The following is a 14,832-nucleotide window of genomic DNA, read 5'->3' on the forward strand; positions in this document are numbered from 1 at the left end:
CAGACAAGCAGTCGAAGCAGCCCATGTGAGACTGTGAGAAGCCTGTGAAACTCATTACGGAGTCCATGATGAGCTTGTTACATTTCCGGATCTGACATCTATGCTGTGAGCAGCCCTCTATAAGAAAATCTATCAAACATACATCTTTGGCTCCAACAGACACTTCCTCTTGGTTTGCAATCACAGTCCCTTTTCTTTTCAACACAGAGCAACCACAAAACACACAAATCAGGTCAGTGTGTCTGCTGAAATCACTTCGGGTAACCAAGCTTTAAAAATACAAAATAAAAATCAAGGCTTGCATTCATTAAGGGTGCTTAAAAGCTCATTGGATTCATTCCTCCTTCATCACTTCTCCTAAGTGAATTGATGGCCCCCTTGTTTCTTCTTTCAAAGCAGGAAATTAAAGTCAATGCCGACTGTGGCACTGCTTATGTCGACTGTGTGTCCAAATAGCACCGCTGATACACATCTCCAAATGACTTCTACTTCTGCAGTAGGTAAGTGAAAGTAAATGATATTCCATGGTCAGACCGACATGTCACTGACATGTGCTTCCTGCTGACATTATATTATTTTCAAGCAAAAGCAAGTCTACAGAGTATACCAAGTTACATCACAAGCTTGCAGAACTCTCCTCAAACAGACTAACAAGAATACACAACAAAGAAATGCTTTTAAAAGGCATCAAAATCGATGGGATTAAAACATTCCCAAATTGTAGGGAAAGACAAGAATTTATAGGGGTTTGGCGGTCATTATAACATAAAACAGTGCTCCATAAACATGAAAATTTTCAGAACAAGAATTTTTTCATTCAGTATTGTGGGTACGAACTCAGCTCATGAATCTCCCACTGTCAGCTTGTAAGACAAATGATAGATCGGAGAGGAACCTGCAATTAAGATTAAGGCCTGGTGCTCTGAATGGAGGCAGTGTGCCAGTGCTGTTTAAAGAGTTGGACTCTTTGTGCCAGTATTTCAAGACCAAGGGGGGTGGCGAACAGTTCTCCCCGATGCTTTGCTGCTAACCAAAATTACCATGTAGATATTTAGTTCACCGTCTGTGAGGGGGGCACTGGGGTTAGGGGGACCAGAGGCAAACTAAACGGTGTGTGAAAAATTAGGTTTTGAAATCCCCCCCCCCTCCCCTCCAGAGCATATAAGCCACACAGAGTCCCACTGTGAAGTGCAGTCTGGAATCAACACTGAATGGGAGCTGCACTTACTTCACCTTTTCAGGGCCCTCTTCAACACCCCACCACAACTGCAAGCAATTACTTCAATCACCCCTGGATTATCGGTTTGTGTGCGATATACGGCCGTCTCCTCGGGCTAGAATGGGATAAGTCCTCCGGGATCAGACACGAAAGCAGCAAACAGCCGACCCTCATCAGGGTTCAGGCTGTGTGAGTGCTTCATGTTGAGATCCTGCATCTATCACCTATCATAATGTTGTCAGGTTTGAGACCTCCAAGGCCGGTTTTCTGTGGCTTTCGTTCGACTGTGTCTGAACTGCTTCGGTCTGTGACATCACCACCTAAGCATTGGTTAAGCAGCCAAGGTCAGAGCTGAATGAGGCCGACACTCCAATAGCCACTCCAATTCAAAGATGACTGCTTTCACAAATGTTTTTCAGTGTTTCTGGAATTGTTTTCATTGGGAAGTTGAAAAGCCTCTGATGTTGGATTTTGAGAGTTTGGGACTTGAAGTCCTCACTGAAGCTCTTTCAAGATGGGTTGGCAGCTCTTTAAAGCTGCATTAATCAACTTTTGACCACAAGAGGGCAGAAAAAACAAATTCAAGCTGACATATGTAAACGGGCAGCCACAATCACATTTCCAGCTTCGGAAGTTGCTTCGGCTGACATGTTAGCAAACAATGGCCTATTTTCAAATCCAGATCAATATCCCAACTATTGCAGTGAAACAAAAGGCCAAACTAAACAAAACATCACCAGCTGTTTTATCTGCTTTTCTCTTAGCAGGCAAGAATTCAAATAGTGTGGTCAATGGACACCTTCAGAATAAAATATAGTATTTTCCTTAACCCTGCCAATAATTAACAACATATCAAAGACTTTGATTTTAAGGCGAGCAGGCACAAAGGCTTTTGTTGTGAACTAAACACTGTGCTTCTCTTTTGACATCTCTCTGTCTCAGTGGATGGACTTCCCCAGAAGGGTTTGGGATTTAAAGAACCAAGATAATGTGAGGGAGTGTTCACTTCGTGGCTCAAAAAGATAAACCAACTGGGAGGTCAGGTTCAGATTCTCAGATCTGGGTGTGTAACCTTCACCATGGACTGATACTTGAAGTACCATATGCAGTCTTTGTGCCCCCGTATCCTGTTATCAGAATTAATCTCCGGTTCTCATGTTACTGTAAGAAATATTTTGTGGAAATAGTTTTTCAAACTTTCAGCTGTACATTGTGAGGCTTATTGCCCCTGGATATGTTACTTTCCATAAATCACAGCCAAGTGAGGCAGGAGCCGAGTGAAACAATGAATGTTTTTTCTATACGATACAGTACTCACTCAAAGTCCTCCAAGGAACCTTTTGAAACATGTTTCTGTTCCAGCAGCTTGTTTTTGGCCTGTATCATTGGCTGAGGACGGCAGGGAGAGATTACCACTCTGTTCCAGAAAGTATCCCTGCATAAGGCATTAACCTGGAGAAAGTGTTGGGAAAAGCTGTCAAGTATTATGTCCTGTAGAATACATGAACCAAACAAGACTCCTTATCTATTATCTACACAGACGGTTTGTCATTTTAAAATCACAAAATATGAGATTTGTCTAATACTATATAAGTGAATCTTCTCAGCCCACTTTTATTTTCATGACAACTGAGTGCAACCATTTGCACATTAAAGGCCATTTAAAGGTCTTTAAAAAAAACTTTAAAGATGTCCTTTCACTGGCAAAAAATTATTTGCTATCACAACAACAGGACAAAATGTTTTCAACATGCATATATACCAATTCTAAGACGCAGCTCCTCCAGGTAATGTCTATAAATGTTCAGGGCTGCAGTGCATGTATGAAAGCAGCTTTTAGCTTTCGGCATTCATTCGGCTGATCAATGGTGACTTCACAAGTCAGTCACACGGCATTCGGTCAACCAGTGGTGTAACTTTATCACTCAGTGACTCCCGTTCACGTTTATAGAGCTGCATTTGAAAGGTTGTGGGATACAAACATAAACTTGCACATGATGATACTAAAGATGATCTTAGAACAACAGAATTTTGTTCCTAAACTGAGGACTTGAGTAAATCTACTGTTTGCAAATCGTAAACACACCGTCTTGAACTTAGAAACATACCGTGTCAAATTGTATCCTCACCCTATTAATTATGGTTAGAGATTTAATCCCAGGTCTTTTGTTTCACCAAATATATTAAATCATCTTACAACAATAGGAGGAGCTGGTCTACCAATGATGAAGCAAAACAAATCAAAGCAATGTGAGCCGATTTGGATGAGGAGAACTTGAGTGACAGAATGCAGGCTGGGAGAAATTCAGCGGTTTTCAGGCTGCCATGTTGCTCTACAAAAAGCCAAGAGTGTGCTTTTTTTTAAACTATTTTTGGGGGTTACAGTGTGTCTTGATGTTACTGTATAGCATGGGGATGTATGTGGCTTAAGATGGATTCCTCTGTTGTAGAAAAATTATGTGTGTTCTCCACATGTAAGCAAAATGTGATGAGTAAATAAACATAGCAAGGATCGCTTTCTGTGTCTGTGTGTGTGTGTGTGTGTGTGTGTGTGTGTGTGTGTGTGTGTGTGTGTGTTAAATTGAAATAATCTTTGCTTTGGTTTCTTTCTATGTTTCTGTGGATGTTTTCTAAAGATGGCATTTAGAATAAACAGTGTATTATAAATGTAAACTCAATCTGAGATCTTTGGTTTTGACTTCAAAGACGGTCTAACCAGAGTTAAGCTCAAGTGGAAAGATGTCATGTATCCCACATATCATTATGTGCCAGTCACTGTGGTATCTTTTGGAACGGCAAATCGGAAATACAGAGTAATATGCTGAGCTTCTGTTAGTTTCGGGGTAAATAAGACAAAACAGCTTGAAAAATAGGCACCTGACCAAATGCTCTGTAACTCCATCATCCACATACTTTATCTAATTGTTCCTGTCGGGGTCATGGAGCGTTGAAGCCTGTCTTAAGATGCATTAGATAGAGGGCAAGAAATTACCATAAACAGATAAATAGCCTTCATCCATTAATCATTCGAAGACCTGAATCTTAAGGTATTTTTAAGGTAATTCCACATGTTGGTCGCACACTGAATCAGACATGAATATTTTCACAGTGACGCAGAAGTAGAAAGCTTCCTTAAGAAGCAAGAAAATCCAACTACGCTAATAACTCAACCTCTGGCCACATATAGCTCACTTCATATATCTAGATAAGGACAGGAAGGCCCATCCCTTCTTGTAATGTCATCCCACACTTCAAGAGGCAATAGTGAGTCACTAATGTAAAATACTTTTAAAATGAAGCTCAAAACGTATCTCTTTACATTAGCCGTTAACTAGCTACTCTTGAAGCTCTCTTGCGCTTAAACCACCGCACCTTTAAAATGCATATCGCTTATTTCATATTTTAACTCTGTTTGTGTTTAAGTTTGTGCATTTTATCTTTTCTGATTTCTTATCTATAGTTTTAAATGCTCCTTTATATCTGTTTTTATGTGAAACACTGCTGCATTTCTTGTATGAAAGGTGCTATACAAATAAAGTTTATTATTATAATTACTACATCAATCTCAGTCTCAGAGGACCTTGTTCAGCATGTTGAGATTGGTCCACCATGGAGGTCCAAATCAGTCTGAGAGGGAAACGCAATCGGAATTATTACAGGAGCTAAAGAAATGTTTTTAACAATATTAACTTTAAGTACCTCACAAGTACCACAGTTTGACAGCTTTGTCTTATTATTTGGTAACCGATACAATCTCATTAGTTGAGGAGCACCAATTGAAAATCCCAACGCATAGTAGAAATGAACATATTAAAAGAGCCACATGCAGAGAATGAGAGAAGTAAATGTTTCTGTCTGAGCTCGTGTGAGTCATGTTAACTTTTCCAGATCTCTGGCAGAGCATCGCGCAGGCCAAGTTGTGCCAGTAGCAATAGTGGGAAATAGACTAATGTGGAAACTAAAGCCACACGCCACAAGATGGACGACAATGGAACGCCGCAAAGCTCACACATTCAGCTTCAGGGCAAAGCCATGTCTCGACACCCAGCTTAAACACAAAGCTTTGCTGCCCGTATGAAGTTACTTGCATACATGTAGTAATGTGCTATATGTCAGTAAGGATTTTTTTCCCAGTCTGCTTCCTAATAATAGATACAAAATAGTTCAGAGTGAGAGACAGCCATACCTACATAATATACGACCTCTCGCTTACTTGTAATGTTACTCTCCAGGACGGACACACACAAAAATGAATTACGGTCACTCACCAGTTTCCTATATCCAATCAAGCAACTTACAACTCATACAGAAGCTTTTATGGCCTAACATAAAGCTCTGCCTCTGTCATGTCTTCATCATGAGAGAGAACACACACTCCTGTTTCATTGCATTTGGATTTACATTCATTTTGAGACAGATGGAAAAATTGTACTAAGCTTCTTTTTTTTCCCTCCTCTTGGATCTCGATGGAAAACCAAATTGTCTACAATTTTCTGCTTGTAATTATTAGGTTTCACGAAGCTTATACGCAATTATCTGTTGCAGGTTGACCACTCTAACACCAAGTTAAGCTCCTGTCACAGACTTTTTAAATGCAACCCTTGTGACAACACATCAACGGCTAATGCAACACATCTTGTGGCGCTGTGTTTCCAAAGGGAAAGTCTATGTGTAACAGTATTTTCTGTTGTTTTACACCCTGGCAGCTACTGTTTCAACGAGCATTTAAACCCTCTGCTTATTATCGTAACAGGCTTGGCAGTTCATTTGCTCAGGAGAAGAACGATTCAGTTTCCCTAACTATGTTTGTATTTTTCAAAGAACTATTTAATTTGGCAAGCAGAATGTGTCTGCCCTAAACGGGCTATAATTCACTTATAGCTTGTGCCGTACATTGTGTTTAAAAAACATTTGCCGAGACGGATTGTGGATAGCGGGCCTTTCAGGGAGCACAAGCTTCCACTCAGAGCTGAGGTTGAGATTACACATTATTTTTTTAAATGTGATTAGCTCAGCATAAATTGAACTGTTACAGAAGTAAAACATATTTATTATACTAGATTATATGGGACAATCCAACCGTGGACCTACTCTGAGCGAACATTGGGCGGGAGGTAGGGTGCACCATGTAAAGGGTGCCATTCACTCACATGGCTGACATGTGGAGGCAGACAATCCTCCAAATTCACAGCCACACCTAAAGACAATTAAGAGTTCCCAAGTGACCTTAGCGAATAAAACAATAGCTTGTCAGTTTTTCTTAACACATTATGTTCGTGATTGAAGACTAAAAAGTGTCCAGCTTCATCCTTCACCTTGAAAAGCTCTGACACTTTCATCATTTGTAGCTCCTTTTTTTCCCACTATAATCACCTAAATTTATCTACACAAAATTTAGGAACTCTGCTTTGCTGTAAGGACTCCAGAATTTAGTTTTGGTTGATAATGCACATATACATTTAGAGTTTATACTGCGAACCCAGCTCTGCACAGATCAGTACACAGACTCTTATCCACCCTGATAGTAGCCACACTACTGCTCTCTCACTCTACTAGTTTACCATAAGACGGTTAGCTGTTAGCCTGAACTGCAGTTAAAACAGTGGTGCCTTAAACTGTTAAGACCACCCAAATGACAAAGTCCATTGCCAGACTCCCATCATGATGACTGTCAACCATCGGCAATGGACGACAGCGTGGTCCATCAGCACTCCAGCTCGTCAGCAAGTTCAGACCAAGAAACTTCTTACCGTGAGCAACAGTGCTAAACACTTTAAAATGGAGTAAAGATCAAATCAAAATACCACATTACAGTTCATCACTCTCTCCCTCACACTCCCGATCTCGACCTATGTCCAAGTGTTATAACTGTCCGAGCTGAATTTCGCTTGTTTCTTTTGTGATTGATGCAAACAAAAGAGGTTGATGATGCAGCTGCTTTTTGAAAAATGCAATTTGCAAAGTTTTTTTTTTTTCTTGTGGTAAAATTGCAGGAATTAGCAAAAATTGCAAGTTAAGGAAAATAAATTGCTAATATTTTTTATTTTTTTTTAACTTCTAGATGAAGAGTCAGATGTAATCACTTCTTATGATACTAAGCATGCTGTTCACCAAAAATAGCAGGAAATATATTTTATTTTCCAAACTTAAAGAATCATGGGCTCTAAGAAGATCATCATCTGTAAAAAAAACAAAAAAAACACAGTGGTTTAAATGCCTTTTAGATGGCATTAATTCAACCCATACTGTGAGCATGAATAATGAAGACTAATCTCTAAAAGATTGTAATTCTCGTAAAACCAGATTTCTCATAAATCATGTCACTTTCTATTTTGCCTTTTTTTTCAATCAACATTGGCTGTGTTTTGAAGATGATGACAAAGGCTTCCTGATGGTAAATGAGGGGTCATTTTTTATGAATAAAGCAAATTTTACTTGGAAAAGCTTTTTTTTGTGCCATAATGCCTTTAGCAGAGCTTCTATTGAGTACTTTAATGTGGAAAAATTGCAGGAATTTTACAAAATTGCATTGGTTGAAATTGCATCAATAATTGCAATAGCAAGACAGCAAGATCGTAATTTCCTGGAGGGATTCATAAATCAATGAAACAGTAGAAATAACTATCTACCCAAATTCTAGTTTACAATAAAAAGTTGATTAGAGTAGCTGCTATTACTGAAAAAAAAATGGCATGTTTGCCTTCAAATATGTGGAAGTAATTTTTATTCATCATCACACTTCAGTCAAATCTGAAATAATCGTCTTAACGTGATGCCATAAAGCTTTAAGGGAGATTTGATTCTTAGGAATACAATTTAATATATTATAAGTAATTAAAATTAAAGCGTGCCATCTTTGGGCCCATTTGAACAGACTTGGATTAAATGATATGATCAGATGTAATGTTTTGGTTTGTACTAGGACTATAAAACATTTAATGGGCTCCATACACACAGTACAGACAGACAAAAACACCACAGCTTTGCTAATTATACCGGGCACATAACGTTCAAGATCACATCACATACCCTCCACAACAAAGTATGAATAATGAGCCATGGGGGAAAAAAATTGTACAGCTACCTTTACCAAAAACTACCAAGATATATCGCTGGCTGGTGCCCCATTTTTTTCTCTGCCAAACAACTGGTGTCCAGGAATGAGATGTTTAGCTGGGAATACCAACTCAGATGTTCAAACTTTTTCAACGACCCCTGCCGCTCCGTGATTTACTGCAAGAGGACGGCACGATTCCTGGAGCAGGGTCCAGAGCTGCACAGGAACCCTGCATGCTGAGCGTCTTTCCTCTGCCAGGGGCAGGTAAATAAGTCCCCTGTGGATGTCGACGGCTGGAACCCCCCCATGTAATTTCACAGTTTATGAGCACTGAGTCAATTCTGTAGCTGAAGACTTCTGGTTACAAACAAGTCTTCGGTTTTATAAACTGTTTCAAATGCTTCAATATCAGTGGTCACATGACGTAAAAAACAAAGCAAAACATTTACGATTTATCAGCCTATGTCTGTCTGATCAGTGAAAGCCAACCTGGATTCACACAGATTTAGATAAATAGATTGTTGTTTTTGGTCCTGCAGGCCTTTCACCCAATTAGTGTGGTTGTTTTCCCTCTCACAACTTCAAATACTTGCTCCTCACACCAGTTGTTTCCACACAGATGTGACTGTGTATATGCCCTATTACCTGCTACATGTTTTGAATCTGGTTTTTTTGTATATATATATATAAACATGCCACATGGTTACCAGACAACAACAGTCTCTCCGACAGTTTATATGATTTTCTTTTGTGTCAGTCTACAGCAAAAATGCACATAATAATCAAGAGGTACGCCGCCTGGAGTGAGCTTTTGATTGTGTAATATCTCTGTGATATCCTCGAGTCTCTCCGAGAGATTTTAATATCATCCAATACCTGAGTTCTGTGGAAACTGCATTTAAATTGCTTTGTCATAATGAATCAAGGCAAACGTCCAGATTGAACAACTCTATGTCACTTCTTCCATATGGTAGAAATATGCCACTGGTTTCAAGCGGCTGGCACTAATCAGACTTCTCGCGTGTTCCGGCTTTGATTACCAGCTCAATCAAACACAATCAAGAGGGAAGTTGGAATGCAATCAATTCTGAGCAGTTATGATTCAAGTTTGGCAGAAATAAACAATGCAATAATAGACCAGAAAACAAAAAAGAGTTAAAGAGCAGACACAAAATCGTAGAAAATGCCTTCGGTTTTAAGGATCAGGAAGACATTTTTGATTCAAGAACCACCCAGTAGTTCTTGAGTCTGTCAGAAATTAGATTTCTGTTTATCCATTTTTGATCTGACTTTTTGACCCTCAAGAGTCAAACACTATCCATGAATCTTTGCTTTCACTTATATCAGTACACTGGAAGAGACTCAGACTTCTACAGAAGGTTTAATAGCATTCCTCTGCTTTTATGATAAGCCGTGGCCTGTTAGTGTGAAGCCTGGGAGAGAAAACTTTCAGGCTGGCCGACAAGCTGTGTAAGCAATGATAGGAGCTGCACTAATTGGAGAAAGAGTGTCGGACTTAGCGCTGCACTGCAGCTAGCCTGTCCGTCCTTGCTGCTTTCGAGACAGGTAGACCACACAACCACATACTGACATCTCGACAGAGGATCAAAACAACTTGCTCAGACCACCTTTGCTAGAGGAAACAATCAAAGAAAGAGACAAAAGAAGAAGACATTTTGTATCTTGGTAGTGATGTAGGACACAAAGAGCTTATTTCAATGGGATTGTGGGAATTGTTTTTATAGATTCTGATTTATCCCATAAAATACGGTAATAATAGAATCCGTAAGAGTATTTTCACTGAAGCCAAAGGATGATGTACATTGTCACTGACTCATTAATCTTGAGTAATTATTAAAAATACAATAAGTTTTTACACTTTGACCTATTCAATATCCGAATTATCTGTGGAATATATATACCTGCCTCAGCAGGATTATGACACAGTAAGGCCTTAAAATATCCAGTAACAAGTCATAAATTTGTCAAGTGCCAGTTTTGTATCCTTCAGCTTGGCACCAAATGGAAACCAAATGAACATAAAACACTTGAAATTCATTGGTGGGGACAGAGCCCACCAGAAGAATATCTAAATGTGCAGTGTCGGCCAAACTGACTCTCTCCATCAGTTCAGTGGATGATTCTCAGGGAAATATATGTCCTGAATGTGTTTCCTCCTTTTTGTTTTACTGAATTTTATGAGAACAAAACATATAGTCTTTGGCTATTGTACACAAAATGAGTAGAGTAGTGTAGCAGTTCCTACTTTTCTGTCACTGCTAATGTCCTATAATTAAAGGTGATTTATATTAGAACCTGATAAAGTGTATGAGGTCAAAAGTATCTCTTTTGTCTGCCGTATTTATATTTGACAAGAAGCCGGGTGCTGTTTCCAGTCACTTCTTTCTTGATTTTAAGTCTACTGAAGGTCTAACTGCTACCACATGTTAAGCCTTTGTACTGCTGTCATTGACGTATTGTGAGTGAGTTGTTTTCCAGACTCTGTGTGTGGTGAATGTGTATGTGAGAGGACACAGATACACAATGACAAAGAGAGAGACAAAAAGAAAAATATTATATGTGCGGTGCATCTGGTTACTCAGTCTGGATGTGTTTCCAGAAGGGAGCAACACTGTAAGCACTAAATGACATATCTCACTCCTTAAACATCTTAATTACATCATCTGCAGTATTACCTAATGAGATATAAATAATGTAAATCCAACTATTTATAACTCCACAACAGGGTAACCAAGGTCATTTAAAAAAGAGAGTGACATAAATCAGGGTCTAGGAAGGTCTGGGAGGGATTTAAAAAAAAAAAAAAAATTTACCATCAGAGGACAGAGGAGAATTTGCCCCAAATGACCAGCAGGTGAAAAAATAAAGTATATGAGAAGCTCTGGGAAAGAAAACGTATCTGTGGAAGGTGACTTGCAGAGAAGGAGCGACTGGAGCTTGTGCGTTGAGAGAATAAACTGTGGAAATGTCTGCTCAGGGCAGAGTTTTGCGTCACCTACACAAAGAGGCACGCACTTGTGAGAAATCTGAGCGTGTGCTTCTATTAAATACGCCACACTTATTAGTTTGAACCTCAATCACTGTCACTTCCACTTCTCCAATACTTCCTATTTCTGTGTACCTCTATCAGCTGCTTTGCCTCTACAAATTTCGTTATGGTCCTACACACGCTCTCCCCTCTTCTTCTTCTTCTTCTTCTTCTTCTTCTTCTTCTTCTTCTTCTTCACTTTGTCTCAGATATAGAGGAAGTGGTTTGTGTGCAGACTGTGGCTGGCTGGAACACTATGCTGTGCACCGGGGAAGCCGAAATTTGTGCCGCTGTGCATTAAATGTTCCACTAGAGCAACAATTTCTGTGAGGGGAAATCATGTGGTGGCTAGTGTTAGGGGATCTGGGAGGGGGGAGAAGGGTGGGGGCTGACTCAGGGTACAGAAAGAGCTGGAGTAATGGAGGGGGGGGGAACTGCTTATTACTATAAATAAGGACTTGGCCATTCTGGTGGTTGATTTGGTTTTTGGTGCACGCCATCTACTGTAAATGTGGATAAAAATCTGACCACATACCTTCGTTGCATCTCGTCATCTTCTTTCCCTTGCGTCACTCTTGTCACTCGTATCTCTCTCTCTCTCTCCCTCTTTGCCGTCAGCGGGCCAGCAAAGCAGAAGAATGAAAAAGAAATACAGGAATTAGTTACAGAGCAAAAAGAGTGACACAGCATGTGGGTAATTTCAGGGGACAGAAACGCAGCACCATCTGTGGATATGAATTTCAAATTGCAACAAGGTTCAGTGTTTTAGAAAAAAAAAAAAAAAAAAAAAAAAAAAAAAAATTGAGGAGGTTTTTTTTTTACTCCTTATTATTTGTTTAACAACAAACTAACAGCTACTACCCTCCTCAATTCCCTGATTTTGGACGAAAAGAACATATAAACACTTCTGCCTGGTTAAGAACAAATTAAGGCTATAATTGAAGCAACAGACGGTAATTACATTTGTTTTGTGTTGTTAGCGACTAATGGTGCAGGTCCGTTTCTGGGATGGCGAATGTGTCGGCTTCACGTCGAGCACGAAATTGTTTAAACATTGCAGGTCTTAAATTGCCTGTGCAAGCTGCTGTTAGTCGGATGAGTCATCTCACTGAGCGCTTTTACAACGTGGTCTCTTCAGGTGAGCCGTCTGATTGTTGTTGTGGTTTTGCACATCCTCGGTATTCAAGTCAGTGGCACAGTCAAACCGTCGTATTGGTATTTTCTTATTCTGCTCGTGTCGACTAATGACGGTTTACAAAAAGAGATGCTAAGCTAATAAACAGCTGCTGGCTCGCCTCGATTACAAATGTCTGCAAAAATGGGACCGCGTTTATTATTCCTGCTCAAATACGAATAAAGCTGTATACAAAGTCACGTAGATCTCAGCTGCACACAGTTACTATTGCACAAATAAAAGGGAACTTTGACAGAAACATTTGTATTATTGTATTGCATTGATTGTTGTCACAATAAATAATAAATAATAAGACACACACACACACAAAAAAAAAAAAGTCACAATATTGGCTTCACTTCAATTCTATTCAATTCAAAACTTTACTACAGACTGTGGGTCCAGACAAAAGACATAGACATTACCATTAGATTTAAAGATTAGAGAAGTGGTATCCCACTAATACACAGCTGTACCAGTGTCTACACTGCTGAGATTGGTGATGTGTCGTACCACAGTGTATGTCTGATAAAACCATCCAGGTCTCTTCTCTAAACTATTCTCAATTTTAATAATTCCAATAATAATTTTTTTTTTTTTTTTACACCCATATTCAATGCACATGCATCTTATTTTTCTTTCAGCTAAGCCAGTAAAATGGAAAAAAAAACAACAATTAAAGTTGTCATGTACTAAGGTAGATTAAAAAGGTAAGATTGAAAATCATTAATTTCTTTTGTTTGATTTTAAAGATACAACCGTGGACAGATTTGTATTTTTTTTCTCTATTAAAATCCCCATTATATTCCCTTTTGGCTCCATAAGGTGGTGGTTTCATTTTTTAATCTATTTTATTGTGTAAAATAGACACTAACAGCTCATTAGAAAGTGATTATTTCTAAAATACACAGATAGATCCCCAGAATCCCCAGATTTAAGTTTGACAGTGTAAACCTAAAAACCTGGAGGTAATGAAAGGATTTCACCACAAGAGGGCAGCAAACGGTTACATATGGTGGATCCCTCCTGGTTGCAAAGATGTCAGAAGGTCAGAATAGTAAACAACAAGGAAATTAAATCCTTAATGCAAAACAGACTAGGTATAATTCACAGGAACAAAAAGGTTTCATGGATATAAAGCATACAAATGAGCCAGACAGTGACTGCTGCTGTATTTTTTTATATTGCATTTTTCATAATGAATGTTGCTGACATACATGCATATTGACTTTTACTATGCATTTTCTACATTTGTTCTCTGCTCGCTCCTCTTTTCCTTTGAAGATGACCATGTGGTGGAACACATGAGACGTGGTGGCTCCTCCAGGTCTGCAAGTCCCCAGATTTGCCAAATCCACCCGCTGGATGGATGATGTCTTTTCCTCCCACACCTCTGTTTCTGGTGTAAATTGGAAAGAAGACGTGAGGTGCTTCCAGGGTCCTGAAGAATTAAACATAGGTGAGTCAGTGCTATAGCACAACATGTAGATTTCACACTAGGTCATACTCACGTCAGTTATAGAAATGACTTCACATGTTCTGTTCATTTAAATGGGTTTAAATGTCAGAGCGTTTCTTATTGTACTATAATGAATAAAAAAGGATTTATTTAAAAAAAAAAAATTTTTTTAGTTTGATAATTTGAATGAATGAAGTACAACTGTGATGATACTGTAGTCATGATTCATAATGTACAACTGATTTCCAACAAATATAAATCACAGTATTACATTTCAGATATTTTCACATAGGTTTTAAAGACTCTATCCCCCAGCCACTACATGCAAACAGACACAGGAAATACTATTGTTCCAGACAGGAAGTGCAGAGAGTGGGGCCTCAGATGACACTCCTAAAGACAAACTAAGGTGCGAAGTGACCACTGATTAACAATATGAGTGACTGTGATAAAAAGCTACAGAAAGAACACCATGATGTCTTCACCGCAATGGACAATTTCTGTCATGTCCTTCAGTTTGGACTCTGTTTATCCTCGTGACCTTTACTCCAGCATGTACAGACACTTACAGGACACACAAGCACAAAGCACTTGCATGTAAATGCACAACACAAAGCCAGTATTGTGGGTCGCAGCCACTAGAGAAGAGTCTCACTCAGCTGTGGGAAGTTAAGCCATGGTAACTGCGTTGGAATCTTGGCCTGTCTCTAGTGTCCCTCTTTTTGGACTATTAGTATAACAAAGATGTGTTAGTCTGTAAGTGAGGGTGGATGTCTTTGTGCTACTACACTCGGGTCCTTTTGCAGAAACAAAAACATTAGAGAACAGTCCTGAATGAAAATATCACACCATCTGTGAGTTCTTTGAGAGATTT

The 14,832-nt window shown here is 39.1% G+C and overlaps 2 protein-coding genes across 3 annotated transcripts in view; one reads left to right on the forward strand and one right to left on the reverse strand.

Annotated features, from left to right (window-relative positions):
- Positions 1-11,906, reverse strand: part of itga11a (integrin, alpha 11a) — a 62,673-nt gene extending 50,767 nt beyond the window's left edge. Inside the window, exon 1 of the mRNA XM_069165743.1 lies at positions 11,861-11,906. Within this exon, the coding sequence (XP_069021844.1) occupies positions 11,861-11,879 (19 nt within the window). The 5' untranslated portion in view covers positions 11,880-11,906. The remainder of the gene's footprint in view (positions 1-11,860) is intronic.
- A 1,887-nt stretch (positions 11,907-13,793) lies between these two features.
- The window catches only part of coro2ba (coronin, actin binding protein, 2Ba), a 44,415-nt gene continuing 43,376 nt past the window's right edge, over positions 13,794-14,832 (forward strand). For both annotated transcript variants that reach the window (XM_069165716.1, XM_069165717.1), the window contains exon 1: positions 13,794-13,958. The gene's annotated coding sequence lies outside the window, so the exon portion shown is untranslated. The remainder of the gene's footprint in view (positions 13,959-14,832) is intronic.

Source organism: Embiotoca jacksoni, unplaced genomic scaffold (assembly GCF_022577435.1).
Source record: "Embiotoca jacksoni isolate LCO1_2020_lvr unplaced genomic scaffold, fEmbJac1.0.p SCAF_35, whole genome shotgun sequence".
NCBI classification, from domain to species: Eukaryota; Metazoa; Chordata; class Actinopteri; family Embiotocidae; genus Embiotoca; species Embiotoca jacksoni.